Genomic DNA, 17,847 nt, shown 5'->3' on the forward strand with positions numbered 1-17,847 from the left:
AGAAATCTGTATGCCACTGAAGTCTCCTCTGATCCAAGCTAATCTCAATTCAATGACTGGAGACAATATAATTAAACTAGGGCCCCCATTCTTTATTATTATTTCCTGAACTCTTGAAACAGCTTAGTTTTTCAGTGAAAAGTATGCAGGCATGCAGTGGGGACAGCTGAAATACTACAATTTCCTTTTCCCCTCTCAATTTCTTCAGGTTTTCATTAAGAATGCGAGTTGTAATAAAAGTGTATATCAGCGACAGAAGTATAATGCATATTTTATGTAATGTAACCTACCCAGAGATTTTCAGATAGGTGGAGATAGGGCTGTAGTACAGGTAGTCCTCAACTTACGACCACAATGAAGTCCAAAATTTTTGTCGTTTGTTAATGTCTCACTTAATTTTCTCTCATTTTACGTCCTTATTTGCCACAATTGTTAAGTGAATCTCTGCAGTTGTTAAGTTAGTAACATGGTTAAGTGAATTTGCTTCCCCATTGACTTTGCTTATCTAAAAGTTTAAAAAACGTTCACATGACCTCAGGACACTGGAACTGTCATAAATATGAGTCAGTTGTCAAGCATTTGAATTTTGATCACAGGACCCTGAAGATGTTACAATGGTTGTAAGTGTGAAAAATTGTCAGAAGTCACTTTTTTCAGTGCCACTGTAACTTCGAATGGTCACTAAATGGACTCTTGTAAAGTTGAGGACTATCTGTATTCAAGTAAATAGCAAATAAGCCAGGGGTGAAACGCTCCCGGTTCAGACCAGATCGCCCGATCTGGTAGCAATGGTGGCGGGTGGTTCGGAGAACCGGTAGCAAAAATCCCTGCGCCCCTCCCCACCATGATGCCCAGCTGAGCTGCACGATCATCAGAGGCTTTTTCTTTTTTTTACTTTTAAAAGCATTTTTTCTACAACCTCTTCTGATAAAAAAATGCTTTTAAAAGTAAAAAAAAAGCCTCCGATGATCGCGCGGCTCAGCTGGGATCGTCAGAGGATTTTCAAAACATTTTTTTCTGTAACCTCTTGGCCGAACAGGTGGTAAAAAAAATGCTTTGAAAAGTCTCTGACAATCCCAGCTGAGTTGCCTGATCGTCAGAGGCATTTTTTAAAGCCTCTCTGACGATCAGGCAACTCAGCTGGGATTGTCAAAGAGGCATTTTTAAAAAAGCCTCTCTGATGATTCCAGCTGAGTTGCCTGATCGGCAGAGGCTTTTCAAAGCATTAGAAAAAATGCTTTGAAAAAAAAAAAAAAAAAAAAGTTGGCCACACTCACCCAGTCACATTACAACCCCCTCACCAAGCCACGCCCACAGAACTGGTAGTAATTAATTTTATATTTCACCCCTGAAATAAGCCATTTTGGACAATGTAAATGTAAAGCATGTAAGACGACGATGGCCTTTCAACAATCAAAATTAATTCTCGTACTATAGTGTGCTTGTTTGTGAGTTAAGAGGGTTGAGTGAACCCAATCATCATTTGTAAGCATGATAAAATGAACCATGGTTAAATATGTTGTAGGATCACAGCCATAATACTGTGCACTGCAAAACTGACTGGGTGGGGAAAGCATTAATTCTCACTTCTGAACAAATGGAAAACACCTGGCCAATGTTAGCATTATTTTAGCCTGCTTCAGTGATTATAGTGGAGCAGAAGTGAAGACTATGCTATGTTTACATATGACTGGCAGCTGGCTTGCCCTTCATTTTAAAAGCAATCTCATATATTATTTTTCTTTTGGAAAAAGATAAAAAAATATATCTATAGCTATATAAGACAAAGAATTCCCTACCGAAATTAGCAAGGCAGAAAATAGAAAGGAATAATTTTTTAAAAAAGTGATATTTATGCATTGTTTCCCTGACAACTGTGAATACCATAATGTTCACAATGAGTTGAAGAGCACAAGTGAATAGAAATAAGCAACTTTGATATGAGACAACTTCAACAGCACTGGCCTGCAACCTGCACTTATTTATTGTTCAGTGGGCTATTTCTGACTATAAATAATTGGTCCTGTGTAAGACTAGAGACATTCTTTAAAAGTAGAAATATCTGGCCCCTTGCAGTTTTCCTTTCTTCATTTAAAGATCAAAGGCCAAGGGCCTACCTTGAGTTCCAAGAATGGAATTTTGTTTTGAAAGGATAAGTTTTAGCCTTTTGTACCAAATTATCTAAAATATAATCAATACCTTCTTTCTGGAAGGTAGGCCTTTCTTTTCAAACCCCCTGTTCAATGCATCTGGGCAAACCCTGTATTTTATCATCTGCATGCCAAAGCAGCAGCATTAATTGATGAAACATAACAGTTGAAACCAGATAATTTAGGACACAGCTGGAAATGCATTAGCCAAGTAGGCAAGGGACACTGGCATCCTCAGTGCAGCTACCGGTATCTTCTTTCATTGTGAAAAGCCAGATAACATTCTAGATAGCACAGGAAGAGTAGCTTGACAAAATATTGGGGGGAAAAGGAAATAGGAACAAAATGTTGTTTTTTAAAGTTAAAACACACAAGGGCATCAGCTTCCGAATGAAAAAACAAACTGACCTGGCTAAATTTGGAGCTTAAGCCATATGGGATCTATATATATTGCTTGCTTCTTAATTAGGGCCATTAGAAACTGGTGAAATTATGAGAAAGACATGGATGTTACATGCAAGTAAGGCATGCACAATGCCTTACTTGCATGTTTCCACAATGGACTCATTGTCAAGGTGCTATCCAATGAACTTGTTAGGTTTGCATCTCACAGGTGTCCCCATTCAAAAATCTCCACGGCCCTAAAGGATTTTTTTTTTTTAAAAAAGGCAGGAAAATAAACCCTTTCTAAATATAAATCAATTTCATCATCTCCCCAAGCATGTCATTTTGTTGTCTTTATCTCTTAGCCATCTCTTCTCATTCATGAAAACCGCAATTGCTGAACGCTTAAGAGGAAAAGTAGCCATGAGAAAATGAAGTATTTCTATGGAAGCAGTTGGCTTTCCCTTCCTGCTATCACTGTGTTTTCTGTAGCAGAAACTGAATCCTCAACCTTGTTCCTTTTACTGAAGCAGATAATATATTGCACTTGGGCATGTTGCCAGGAGATACCTGTACAGGTGCAGAGTTGTGATGTAGCCACACCTGCCCTCCAGATACAATTCAACGGTGAAGTAAGGGGTCAAGTACCTCCAAAAGCCCAAGAAAGAAGCCAGGTAGGAACAGCAAGAACTCAAGGCAGACAAATTACAAGTTTTCAAGATATCACTGGGTCACACTATTAAGTTTTTAAAACATTAAATTTACTAACATAAATAGTGTTTATAACAAAAGGCACAGTCTTTTTTTCTTCTTAGCTATAAACAATGGAAAATATTTACAATTTGCACAATTGGTCTTTTCAGGATTCTTTTTCTTTCTTTTTTTTTTTTGTTTTGTTTTGTTAAAAAGGTTATTTTTTTCCACTCCGTTCCTCAATACCTTTATTAAAACTTCCCCAAACTTGATTTCTTCTTCCCCAAAAAAGGGGTTCATTCTACAAAGAGCAGATTAAAGTCCATTAACAACAATAATTTATCAATGGAAATTATTTTTCTCTCTGTCTCTCAGATGGTAACAGTATTACTAACTTCTTCATACTGGATAACAAAATAAGGGTAACTCTGGTCATCGTTAAAAATGACAAAAATCTGTGGTTCAAAGTAGTTGTCCACACAGGAATCATACAGATCACTGGTGATGCTGGCAGGGTTCACAGGTGGAGGTCTTCTCATGGTGTGGTTCCCTACTGTGTACTTTCCGGTCAGTACTTTTGCCAAAAACATGTAGTGGATCCCTTTGGGTGACCGCTTGGAGAAATTATGGGAGTAGCTGGCTTTCCGAGCAAAGTAGCTCCCTTGCCCGAACATGGTGGCGTGTTTCCCACATACCCGAGGGTCGAAGTTGTGCTTGCAGATACCATCTACCACGTCTTGGGAGGTCCCATGGAACAAGTGTCTTTCATTCATAATCTTGTCTAAGCCGGTCATTTTTTTAGACATGTATTCTTTTTTCCTGGAAATGAAATATAGACACAGATATGGGTATATCTTTTCAAATTCCTAAAAGTTAAAAGTCTGCCTAATGGAACTTTAAAAAGAGCAAGGCATTTTGTAGACCCTGGAGTTTGAGTGGTATGTCTTTGCCCGAAATAAGCCTCAAAGCTGTCCATGATTCATATCTGGCATATTGGATGGCTTGCTTTCTCTACTGCTTATCTGGTGCTCTTGAGCTGTCCTTAACAACTGCCCCCATTGCCAATGCTTATCCTGCTTCTTTTGTGTCTGTTTTGACTCGTTGCCAAATGGTACTGCCTGATCCTTGCACACCCAGAGTGTGAAAAACCAAAGAAGCAGGTTGATTCAACCAAAGAAATTGGTTGATTCCACCAGTTTTCTCTACTGAATGACACTGCCAACAAGACCAATCATAGTCTTGCAGCAAGAATGATTACTACTGCTTAACATCCACCACATTTACTTAATGATTCCTGCAAAAAAGGGCAGAAAATTATTTCTGGTCATGTGGGTGCCTTGACTTATGATCACAAGGACTGTAATTCCAGGCTCAATTACAGTCATAAGCTGAGGACTACTTGTAGACCTGCCTTACTTTGTAGGCTAGGAATGAGATGGAGCCAACATCACTGAGACATGGCAGAAACAAAAACAATGCCAGGCCATGTTTGTACTGTGCTTAAATGAAACCGGGGGAAACGCAATACACAACCTAATTATAAAATGCAGAAATAGTAGCATTGCAAAATCCTCTCCTGGGTCTACCACCTGCCTTTCTGCTCTTCTTAAGGGGAACCTTAATCCTGAGAAAACTTACTTGCAGTCAAATGTAACTAAGATTTAGAAAACACAATTATAAATTACTAATCTGTACCATTTCAGAGGGAAAGCTTTGTAAGTAGAATACTTGGTTAGACCGTAACATTAGCAATACTTTTTTAAAAAATTGCTATCTTAGAAATTTACCCCCATCCCAGATGGTACTTTTTCTATCAGCATGCAGTACAATATATAGAAGTGATATTCCAGGGACAGAAAAAAAGCAAATAAAATTTGATTTTGTAGCTCTATTTGTGGGATCTGCCACTGGGATTTCTGCTCTTCTCAGTTTGGGTTAGAAGCTAAAACACAGTGCCAACTTAACAAAACGAGAGAAGCCAGGAAGCTCTATTCAAATTCAATCAGGCCAAACAAAACAGCTGTTCATCACCAAGGCTGGTGCTTCAACAAAAGGCCTCTTTCATCGGTTGCAAAAGAAATGCAGGTTTTAGTTCAGAGGGTGGCTTTCAGCAAAGCAGGAGGCACTTTTTCTGTCTAGGCTGCACTCCTTCTGAACAATTTGTACACTACGACGACCATTCCTGATATTTCCCAACAGACAGCTTGCCTGCAGTTTTCCTCACTCCAATGTAGCTGAAGTTCTTGTTTGTGTTTCTAAGGACAAGCTCTTCACTGACATCTAGGCCAATAGTATAAAAGGCGGTGCAGCAACTGGCCCCTTTAACAAGCAAGATTTGTTTAATTTATATGCCTCCTTTGTTATTTTTATACATAACTCAAGGCAGTGAATATATCCAACAAACTTTCCTCCTCCTAGTTTCCTCCCAAACAACAACCCTGGTCAGGTTGAGTTGGGCTGACCGTGTGTGACCGATCTAATGTCACCCAGCAGATTTCATGAGTAAGGCAGGGCTAGAAGTCACAGACTTCCACTTTCTAGCCTGGTACCTTAACCACTAGAACATGCTGGCTCTCTTGTTGAAGGCATTGGCAGAAAAAAAAAAAAAGCTTTTCCAAGAGATGTCACTATTATTGTCCCATCTCTCCCAAAACCGTGAAATAATGAAGTTAAAGGAGATTATTTATCTGATTTTGACTCACCTTTTGTACTTCTCCCACAAAAACTGGTTCTGAACTCGCAGTATTTTCAAGATTTTATATTTGGTCTCGGGCACAGTCTTATGAAAGAGATTATAAATGGTTCTGTAGCTTTTGTCTTCCTTTGAAACAGGCACTTGGATAAAGTCCTGAGCCGGGTCCATGCTAATCCATGTTTCTGGATAGAAACTGGGAGAGGTAACAGCATTTGGGGATAAAACTTGTGATGGGATAGATTCTGTCATTGGCACTGCCAGGCTGCCACTAAGTGTCCTGGAGAAATTGGGAGAGAAATGGAAGAAAAGGATTCAATAGGACATCTGTAACGTCTGTAAACTGTTGGGGGTCCTCCATAATTTTTTTAAAAGTGGGAAGGGGTGCTAAAAGAAAAAAAGAAACACTGCTCTAACCTCTCACCTTTTGTATTCTTCTAATACATTATTGATTCTCTTCAGTTTTTTGTTATCTGAACTTTGATAAACATTATCTCTTCATTGAGGTTATTAATGAAAATACTTAAAGACTGTTGTGTCTTGAACTAAACCACAAGGCATAACAGTTTGATGAAGAACACCTGATGACCTATCTTTAGTATAGCTTTCAAGTTTGCTATGAACCCAATCAATAAATATAATCTCCATCCCATGCTTATAAATCATGTCATGGTAACTTTGTCAGATGTTTTGCTGAAGTCTAGATGTATTATCTCCATAGCTTTCCCTCAACTAAGGAAGTTCTCCAATCTGAAAATAAGATTTGTTCCCAAGAAATCCATGCTGAATTCTTAACAACCTGCATAATTTTCAAGGAGGTGCCTTCAGATCTCTCTCTTTCATGATCTATTCTAGAATCTTCCCATATAGTAATGTCAGACTGATTGATAGTCCGTATTTTGTATCCTTCCTTTTCTCATTTCACAAGACAGGAATATATTTTCCTTTCCCAGGTTTGTGTTATTTTGAACTCTGTTGATGCTCCTTTTATAGATTTTTGGCCAGACTATCATCAGATTACTTCTGTATCGTAGAATGCAAACATCTCTGACCCAGAAAGTATTGACTCATTTAGATCAGTACATATTCTCACTTATATTTCTGTTGAGCTCAAGCTGAGAGAGATTCTGTTCCTTCAACTAGGTTTTCCTAACTGTTTGGCAGAATGCATATTTCTTACACTTAGAAGATATCTGAAGAAATACTTTTAGTTGTTCTTAACATTTCCTAAGGGTACCTTATATCTGAATTTTAGTTATCTTGACCCCATCTCTACAAATTTGGGTTACTTGCACATTGTTGTCTTTGCTGACCTATTCTTCTTTCTAACTCCTTTATATCGCATACACATAAACACACAGGTTTGGTTTTTCAGATTTTCTTTTACATCATTTTCTTCCACTGTAGTTGCTATCATTATCCCCAATTGAGTTTCTAGTTATTTTTAGGATTTCCCATTCCTACCCATCTTGAATTCCCTTTTTCCATTCCTTTTGCTATCATATAATCCTATTAATCCTTGTTCTGATCCGTGTATATTAAAATTTGCACCTTTAATTGCATTCTGCTTAGTGTCCCATCCTAAACAGAATTTCAGCATTCACTGGTCACTTTTGCTCAAATCCACATTCTCTAGTAGCTCTTCCCTATTGGTTAAGGTCAAACAAAGAATGGCTAATCTCTCTTGTCTCCTAGACAAGAGAAAGGTCAGGAATTTCCTGGAAGTAGAGGCCTTGGCAGAGTTTTTCTCCCAGCAAATGCTGCAGTAATTAAAAAAAAAAAAAAGCCCATCACAACTAATTGATGCTTGTTGAAAGATCAGCAATTTGCTCTTTAAAGATAACCACATTTTTTCTTTGGTTGGATGATCAATGGTAGACACCAACAATGAAACTATTTTTATTCCATTTATTTTAAATCCGATGCTCTCAATAGAGAGCTATAAACAGTATATGTGCTGAACTATGGCAATTTCAAATGCCTATTAACTCTTAGAAAGCAAATAATGCACCCAGAAAGAGCTAGATCCAGATGAGGTCAATTCCATTTTGGTCCTTTCGAAGTCAGTGCAGTTCATGCTAAATATAGTTTTTCAAAGGAATTTAAAGGGAACTTGAGTGCAAATTTGACTGGATCCGGCTAGCAAAGCCATCCAAAGAATTAAGATTCAATTCCAAAACAAGTGTATGCCAAAGCAATTTTGTCAAAATATGGATTGTTGTGTTTCCAGAAAGAAATATTTATACGTTGCTCACTTCTACACTGAATTGTTCAGCAGTCCAACCTGCCTCGTTCCCAACAAAACAGAATCAACTTTAAAAACAGCTGAGAACTGGAAAATGACTTGAAAATGGAAAGCAACTTCCTTGCAGAAAAAGAGCTCCTCGAATAATGTTTTTTCTTATTAAAATTAAATTTTTACAAGTTTTTAAAATCATTTGTGGCTGCATACTTTCATCAATTTAGCAAAAGCAAATTGTGTAAGGCTAGTGCAATTCCACCCTTATTAAAACAAAAGTTATGTTCAAACTATTTTGTTGCCTTTAGCATAAGTGAAAGCTGTGCACCTTGTACAATCCCATCGGATTAGTAGTTAGTCAAAGGAGCAGAATCATTTGAATAGAGAGGATTAATAGAAATCCAATAGAAAAAAGAGGGGAGAAAACAGGAGCGCAATTCAGTTCAGTGTTTCCACAACAGAAACCAGTGCAATTAGTATCTGCAGTTAAAAGGAAGACATCTGAGCAGACTGCCAGGCAGAGTTGTTCACATTTACACTCCAGATACGGCAAGTAATTCCATTGCTAAGCAATGTGGTCATAAGGTGTAACATCACATGATCATGCCAACTTATGCCAGCAGTTCAAGCTGCCCCAGTTGCTGTCATTAGGTGAATTCTGCATGGTTTGCACTGTTCTGCACTCAAGTGATCACCATCTGTGACCTCCTGTTGGCTTTTCCATTAACTTTGCTGGCAGTGAAGATAGCAAATGGCAGTTCATGGGACTGTGCGATGCTGTGGTGTCGTAATTGTGAAGTTGCAATCATATGACTGTACAGATGCTGCAATGGCCACAACTGCAAGGACTGTTCATTCAGTGCCATCGTAACTTTGAACACTCACTGAATGAGTAAACCTTGAACGAGGACTACCTGTGGTATCAGAAGAACATCTAACAAAGCCACTGTCTGTTTCTATTATGTTGAGTATGTGTTTGTATGTGCATGATGGACAAATAGATTGTTTATTTGTGCAGTCTTGGTTGTTGGCAACAGCTTTTAGTGGTATGCAAGCACCAGGAGGGAAGAATACGAAGTTTTGCAAACACAAAGAGTTGGCTAACACTATGACTAAGAGAAAAAAACCCAATTAAAGCTACATAATCAATTTACAGATTACAGATTACCAGAGTTGGAAGGGACTTTGTAGGTCATCTACCCCCACCCAAGCAGGAGACCTATACCATTTCTGACAAATGGCAGTCCAATCTCTTCTTGAAAGCCTCCAGTGATGAAGCTCCCACAACTTCCAAAGGCAACTTCTGTTCCATTGGTTGATTGCTCTCACTGTCAGAAAATTTCTCCTTATTTCTAGGTTGAATCTCTCCTTGATCAATTTCCACCCATTATTCCTTGTCTGGCCTTTGGGTGCCTTGGAAAATAGTTTGACCCACTCCTCTCTGTGGCAGCCCCTCAAATATTGGAAAACTGCTATCATGTCTCCCCTGTTCCTTCTCTTCACTAGACTATATTGTATATTATATACCTGTGCCACCACCCCATCATTATTACCGAGGACACCAAGAGATACATGAAAGGTTGCAATACTTACTGCAAAAATGGCATGAGAATCACACAGGAGCGGAAGAGAGGCCTCTTCTTGATTTCTCTTCGAACACATGCGTTTTGCTGGAAGCCATCTTTAATGTTCAAGATATAACGATTGTGCCATGTAACAAATCGGACCTCTGCCAACCCTCGGTAGTTGGCTTCTTCTATTAATCGTACTACAGGCTGTTTGAAATAAAAATAAATAAATAATTCACTTAAATCCATTTCATGTTCAATTTCTTTTTATTTTGTTGAATTACTCATCAGAGTAAGCAATACTTCCTTCTCCTTTCAAACACAGCCAAGCTTTCTTAATAATTTTAATAAAAATGTAATCATACATTATGACCTGTTCATAGGTAGGACAGTCGCACTCTAACCAACAATCAAAGCAACCCAAAACCACAACAACAAATTCAGTATCTAAAATTACTAAAACTAGGGAGATCAACTTGTGTTCCCTCGAAACTGAATTATAATTCTTAAGGATCTCTCACAATAGACCCTATTTTCTCTGGATGCTGAGAATTACATTTCCATAACAAATGAACTGTCACATGTTATGTATCCTTGTAAATTTGAAACAGCCTGCTCAACGTTTGGCTGAAAAGTTTCACTTTCTTCATACAAGGAAGTAGAAGAATAAATGAATATAATATGTAAAATCCTTTGAGCATATCCCTTATTTTTGTATTAAGAAAATTACTGTTCTCTTGACAGCACCTTCAAGCATTCAAAGCTCTTAAGACCAACCAAGGAGCTGAGTTTGCACAATTCATTAAGCCACAAAAAGAATTCATGTTATAAGACTAACTAAGTCTAGCATGTAGTACAAACATTAGGTCTTTAACTGACCTGATTAAACATGTTGCAGAAACCCAGCTTCCTGACTAAGTGGTAATTTCAAAGCAGACTAACACAACCAAACCCAGTATGTTACCCCAATGATGGGAAAATTACCTCGGAATATTCTCTCCAGCCAAAATGATCCCTGCAGAAATATTTCCAGACTGTATAATAGTTGGAGTCAGTACTTGTGCAGACAGGTGTAGAGAGTCTCCTCAACTGGTCAAACTCAGTTGTATCATAAAACGTCAGGGCATTCAGGTCCACTAAAAACTCCTGACCTCTGAAGGAGAAGATGACAAAAGGTTTAGTTATTCCATCTGTTCAAAATTGGATTGAAAGCTATATTAGCAGTACTATTTTTACAAGGGCTGCCATTTGGGACTGGAAGCCAAAGTAAACTTGTTATTAAATGCGTAGAAATAACTAACTATAGGCTTCTCATTATTCTCCAATTCCGTAATCAACTCTCTATCCCCTGGAGCTTTAATTTAGCTTAATTTTTCCTTCAAACAGATCTGCAAGAAGGATATTATTAATTAGAATGTTCTAACAGTTGGTATGTAGACATATAAATCTTCCACAAGTATCTTCAGTCCTTTCATGCTTCATTCTCCCAATAATTTTTATTTTAATAGTACACAGTATCTATTCTTTCATATCTATCTTTCTCAATTTCATCTGGAAATTGAGAAGAATATGAGCAGAAACAAGAAAAAACAAAATGGGGAGATACTGTAGGAGTATCAGGCCTGGGTTGAAAGCTTCTAGATGATCACTTGACAGATCATCTGAAAAAAGAACTGAAGTAGTGTTGTTGTTTTTTTAAAAAAAAATCTCTTTGCTGTCCTTAAGTCTGCATTTTTTGCAGCCCACTCTGATAATTTGAGCTATTGAGAACAAGGAGTAGAAACTATGCTCCAATAAATGATACAATCACCAGCACCACCATCCAAAACAAAGACCGGGTAGAATTTAATCTCCTTCTTTGATTACTTTGACAGGCTTTGAAAAACTACCCCTTCTTCATCACTATTGCAATAAATCCCAGATGGAACAATATATTATATTCTATGGAGTGATGTTTTTTCTTTATACATGTATAATGCAAGGCACACTTGTTTTGTATGAATTTGGCTACTAATAATTATTTTTGGATTTAAAATACTATAATATTGTTGAACTACATCTGATAATAAAGGATTTTATGTCCTTTATGTTTTACATTACCACATATTTTATTACATTTAAATTATTTACTAAAATTTTGTACACTGCCTGCAGGTACACTGCACAACAGGTAGAGATATTTTTAAATTAAAAAAAAAAACAAATGAATAAACTATTCCTTTCTCTAGAGCACAGTCCATAAACTGGGGATCTCCAGAAATGGGGATAGAAACCATCCAAGACTAAATACAACTTTTGAGTACTTTCCAATCTTGGCTGTGTTGGTCTCTCGTTGTTCTGCATTGCTATGGAAATTCTTACGATAGGTATAATTGCTTCTTTGGAGAACTCCAGCAAGTGGAAGATAAGGTATTTTATGATACCACTGTTTATTTGCAGTAAGTCATTCTGTTGAAAAGCAGAAACAGGGCAAAAGCCAACTACACTGCACCATATTTTTTTGCACTGTGTAGAGAGTTCATGGTTCAATAACCCTTTCCGACTTCCAAATTATGTGCCTTCCTCCAGGGTTAAGATAACTTGTTTCATTATGAGTAGTTAGTTACAGATCCATGGGTTTTTCTCCTCTTCTTCATTAACCACCCAAGGACTACTCCTACTTTCTAATCAATTTAGATGGAGAAATATCTGAATATGACATATATTATAAACTCATCGCATTTTGAATAAGATGTTCAAAAATTCAATCTGACAACTGCTTTTGTGAGCATGATACGTATTGATTGCCTGCACATTCCAAGGGAACTGCTGTTTATATTGTTCTCTTACAATTTATGCTCCCAAAGCCTTAGAGGCAAAGGAAGACTTTTTTAAAAAGTCCCCCCCCTCTCCATATTATAGATAGCACAGCACACTCTCTGGGAGTTCACCTACAAATCGTTTTAGTATGAGCAATCATTCTTTTGAGTTTTCAGGGAAAAAAAATATGGAGCATTTTCTAATACAGATATTCCCCAACTGTAGCTCAAAAGCATTCAAACGTGAATAGATAAATAGGTACCACTGGGAAGATAACACTGTTCTGTGCACCTCAGCATATGCTGGTCACATGACCACAGAGGTTTCTTCAGACAGTGCTGGCTCCCTTGGCTAAGAAACAGAGATGAGCACCACCCCTAGCGTTGGGCATGATTGGACAGGATACTTTTAATTTTCTGTGAAAACTACCTGACTCAGATTTAATTCAGAACTTCATTTTGGAGAACCTAAAGTTTTGTGCTTACAATTGACCATAGGAAAGGATAAAAAGTCATATGGCTTTTTTTTCTTTTCATTTTATAAAAAAAAAACAACTTTGATAACATGTTCAGGCTCAAATGACCTTTCTTAGAGGGCTTTACCTACCAGATTCCAGATGGATAGCATTTCAGAGACACACTAATCCAGTAGTGGATTCAAATAATTTAACAACCGGTTCTCTGCCCTAATTATTTCTTCTAATAACCAGTCTGCCGAACTGTTCAGAAAGTTAACAACCGGTTCTCCTGAAGTGGTGCGAATTGGCTGAATCCCACCACTGCACTTATCTGTTTGAATCTTCCAGCCTCATAATGAGTACCATATTTGCTAGGAATCTATTTGTTAAAATCTATAGACGACTTGATTCCCATTTCCCTTCTACAACAACCTCATAAAAGAGGGCATATCAAACTACAGCTATGGACCTTAAGATTGCTATAAATTGGCAACACTTAAAACTGTTTTTGCTGGATTAATTCACTGATTTCATAAGCACATTTTTTTTTTATTTTGCCTATAATGTAAAAAAGCACAATTTTAATGGCAAGTTAAGAAGCAGAGCGTGAACATAGTGAAAGTAAGGATGAGTTATAAGAATAGAAAGTATGGGGAGGTAGAGTAAATGATGGTGTAAACAGATTTAGCTATTAAAAAAAATCTAATCATTCTGTATTTGATTTATTCTAATTGTTACTTCTAATTCCTTTTCTGTGTTTTGCATATGGTCGCTTACTTCAAAAGTATTAGGCTAGTGGCTATGCACATGTGCATCTGAAACTTCATGGTGATTTAGAAATTCAATATTCAAATGCTGTATTGCCACACAGCTCATTTGCAATTTCCTGTACCTTCCAGATGTACTAAATGACAATTACCAGAGCATGGAGTCATGTACCAAATTTATTGCATGGATCCTTTGAAACACAGAGCCCAACCTTAGTTTTAAAAGTCCCTGGGAAAGAAATAAAATTTAAAAATGGCTAAGGATACACAGTCTAGTTATACTGTTTTTGGATTATAAGAAGGTTTTCCTATTTCTTAATGAAATGGTGGTAAGGGCGAGAAGAAGATTTGGAAGAGTCTTTATAAGTGGGCTGGCAACTGAAGTGGCAAAGGTTCCCCACCATTAGCTCTAAGGAGAATAACAACATTTGTCACTACAATAACATTCTGTTCTTAGTGGTACTAAGAGACATACAGCATTTCTAATTCTGTTTCTAGTACAAGGAGGAAGGGTTCAATTCAGCTTCCTTTGCAGGAGAAGGCATGCAAAATTGTGCTAAAGTTCATCAACTCTCTTTAAAGCCTTTGCAACAGATTATAAACACACACAAACATTGTGCTGATCCTACCACGACAGCTGAATAAAAAAGATATGCAAGCTCTAGTAATAAAAACCAAGGAATACATTTTAAAAAAATGGGAGTAAAACTAAAGGTAAAGACCAAACTAATGACAGTAAGTAGAACAACCAGCCTTAGAACTGACCAATGAAAATAATTGGAGTGGTAGATGGCGTCTATTGTTGATCAACCATTAATAGTAAAGAAATAAACAGTCAAAAATACACTGCAGACTAGCACTTAGTAGAACTGTCATAAATGCCTTGGAAAATATATTCAAATGCTGTGATGTGTCTCTACCTACAAAGATCAGAACTGTGTAAGCAACAACATTCCTTCTGACAGTCTATGGAAGTGAAGGTTGGTCTTTGACGAAGCAGGATATGAAGACTTGATTATTTCAAGATCTAGCTCTCTGGAGAAGGCTCTAAAGATGGAAAGGTGGGAAGAAAGAGAAGAAGACAAGCTAAGTGGGTAAGCTTAGTTACAGCAGGGATAACTGCATCATCCGAAAAGCTAGGATAGACTGTCATAAAGAAAATCTATGTGGTTGCTAGGAGTCGAAAATGACTTAATGGCACCTAATCAGATAAGACGGAGATATTTTTAAAACAATCTCCGTCCAAACTTTAGAAGAGGGCATCTGCTTTTAGCAAAAGTGCTACTTAAAAAGGCCAGTCCACTTCTGGGAAGGCTGTGAGGAAGACATTGCCCTCTTTGTTCTTGCTCAGAACACATCTGTGCCTGGAATCTCAAAAGTTCAATTAACATGTGCAGGACTACTATTAGTAAAGAAGGTTTCAGTGTGGGTTATGGTTCCTTGCAACCTAACCTACCCATCCAATAAACCACATATATCCTCCTCCCACAAATGAGAAGTAACACTTTGAACTCATAAATTGTATTTGCTATTCAAGAAAGGGCTCCAAAATCTGCTTAACTGGACTCTATCACAAGAAACTTCCTTAATAAGCTTATTTCTTGTCAGTAGCTAAAACATTTCCAAATGATTTTATTAATTTGCATTTCACCAAAAAGAACTCAAGCCATTTCTGCAAGGGATAGAGCTTGCTTAATTTCAACCAGAGCATTTAGTCAAAAAGGGAACGGCATGGTAGCCTAGTGGTGAAGACGCTCGCCTCCCGCTTGGAAGGTTGAGGGTTCAATCCTAGGTAGGAGAGATGTTTCTCTTGTAGGGTGCAAAGAAAACACATCTGCTGCAAATTCCACATAGGCGTCAGGAAGGGCATCCAGCCAGTAAATGCTCAGCTCCATCCAGTCGCCCAGACTCTACCCCAAATAAGGACTACAGGATCGTAAAAAGGGAGAGTTTTTTATTTAATCAAAAGGGCTTAATCTTTTAAAAAAAGATAATATTGGAACATGTGAATAATTGGATGGGAAACCCACAGGAAACCACAGAACTATAGGCTAAGCTTAGAAGTTCAAAAAAACATCACAGAACAAGGAAACTACTGTCACATTGTTGACAGGAATCCTTCTTAGATATCTTTACAAGGTCACCTAGAAGTAAAGCTAAAAGTAGTACAGCAAAGTTGCTTTTAATAAATTTTCTTAAATTGTCAGCAATTTCATATAAACATGCAAGGAACTGAGCAACACATAATCCTCCAAATGTTGAACTCAGTTCTGATTAATCTAGATGTAAAACAGTCCAGGTATACCAAGTCTCTTAAGTTTTTGTAAGTTAGGAACAAGTCATTTAGCTAAGGAGAACTAGACACAACATTAAATAGCTAGCTGTGGGTAGGCTTTATAAGGATTAACACAACAAACTATGTTCTTCCTCACCCCTTACTGCATAGAGATTTATACTTATATATGCTAATTAATTCAACAATCAAGCTCACCTTGATTGTTGAATTGTAGTTTCCAAGAGTCAGGTTACAGCATCTGTATCCTGGCAGGAATCTAGCACCTTAACAAGCCGCTCATTTGAGGAATGGATCAAGCTCAAACTGATTTATGAGATTAGACTGGCTGACAAGATTTATGGGTTCTTGTGTTCATCAGTTTTAATATTTTATAATATTTGCTACTGGAAGGATATGTCTCAGTAGTTGGATAATTACATTTATTTAATAATTATATACATTATACGAAATGTTAAATCAGAATGTGAGTTTGTTGAGTTAATTAGTATATAAAAGGGAATGAACCTTTATCAATAATAATTTATTAAAACTTGTACGCCGTCCAGCTCTCAATAACTCTGGGCGGCTCACAAGTAGACTCAAAATCATCTATGTAACCTCAAATGAATTCTGGATTATCATCTCAATTCTGCCCTGTCATAACAACACTGGAGATACCATCAGCCTATTTTACAGTAATTTGTGAAGATCAAGATTTTTGTGGATAGTACACAGGAAAGTACAACATGAAATCTGAGGGCTCGATGCCATGAAAGTTGCAAAAATTCTACACTGGTGAAAAGAAGTGGTGACGTTCAGCCATTTAAAGCCTATCCAACTTCGCAAGAGTTGCCATTTGACAGGAGCATGGTGGAGCAGTGGTTAGAATTCTGTATTGCAGGCTAATTCTGCTGAATGCCAGGGGTTCGATCCTCACCAGCTAAAGGTTGACTCAGCCTTCCATCCTTCCAAGGTTGATAAAAATGAGATTGTTGGGGGCAATCTGCTGACTCTGTAAACTCTGTAAGACTCTGTAAGTTTAGAGAGGCTGTAAAACACAGTGAAGCGGTATGTAAATCTAAGTGCCATTGCTATTACTCCTAGTAAAAAGCATCCCTTTGCATCACATGTTGATACTGCACAAGGGCACAAAAATGAGTGTGTGGAAGAGAGCCAGATGCAGGTTGATTTCCATGCGCAAGTTACACAATGGAAACTTCTGCAGACATGATTTTTCTAATTTGCACACAGGGTGTGGAAGCAGCATTCATATTCAATTAATGCCTTGCTGAGAAAGACAGGACAGACTATAGGAGTCAGTTCACCGTGCCATGAACGGCTTCCATGTACCACATTAACTTCAGCCTCCTGGCTAAAAGGCTCCTGACAGGAGACAGGAGGATACTGTGCCCCATCATTTAAGGCTTTGCTTCAGTGACTATGCCCTGATTCATCAGCACTGGTCAAGTGGTCTGTGCCCTGCAGTTATAAGGGAGGAAGGAGGAAAACCACATGCAGAAGGTTTTGCTTAATCACTCTTGGAAACTGGCTGACAAAGCTCTTTGTTCCCCTTTTGCCAAACCCTTTGTGGCTTAGCAACAGTAGCTAGGCATACACGCAAATACAACCAAAGTTAACATATAATGCAATTCCTAGTTTTAAAGTTTTAAAGTAATTCAGCAAAGGAGAGTGTGTGGAAGTATATGCCTCCTTTCAGGTTACTGAGAAAACAAAGCAGGACACAGAGCAATTTGCTGTATGGAACAGAGGAGAGGTTTGAGTGCCAACATCTCTGCCAAGATTATGCAGAAGTCAAGAGCCTT

The 17,847-nt window shown here is 37.8% G+C and overlaps 1 protein-coding gene across 2 annotated transcripts in view; it reads right to left on the bottom strand.

The window, feature by feature from the left end:
* Positions 1-3,273: 3,273 nt before the first annotated feature.
* TIPARP (TCDD inducible poly(ADP-ribose) polymerase) overlaps positions 3,274-17,847 on the bottom strand; it is a 33,805-nt gene continuing 19,231 nt past the window's right edge. For both annotated transcript variants that reach the window (XM_034439150.2, XM_087872550.1), the window contains exons 3-6: positions 10,711-10,879; positions 9,752-9,933; positions 5,930-6,199; positions 3,274-4,046 (exon numbers count right to left, since the gene is read on the bottom strand). In XM_034439150.2, coding sequence (XP_034295041.1) covers positions 3,599-4,046; positions 5,930-6,199; positions 9,752-9,933; positions 10,711-10,879 — 1,069 coding nt within the window. In that variant the 3' untranslated portion in view covers positions 3,274-3,598. The remainder of the gene's footprint in view (positions 4,047-5,929; positions 6,200-9,751; positions 9,934-10,710; positions 10,880-17,847) is intronic.

This window comes from Pantherophis guttatus, chromosome 6 (assembly GCF_059756535.1).
Source record: "Pantherophis guttatus breed Tessera chromosome 6, ASM5975653v1, whole genome shotgun sequence".
NCBI classification, from domain to species: domain Eukaryota; kingdom Metazoa; phylum Chordata; class Lepidosauria; order Squamata; family Colubridae; genus Pantherophis; species Pantherophis guttatus.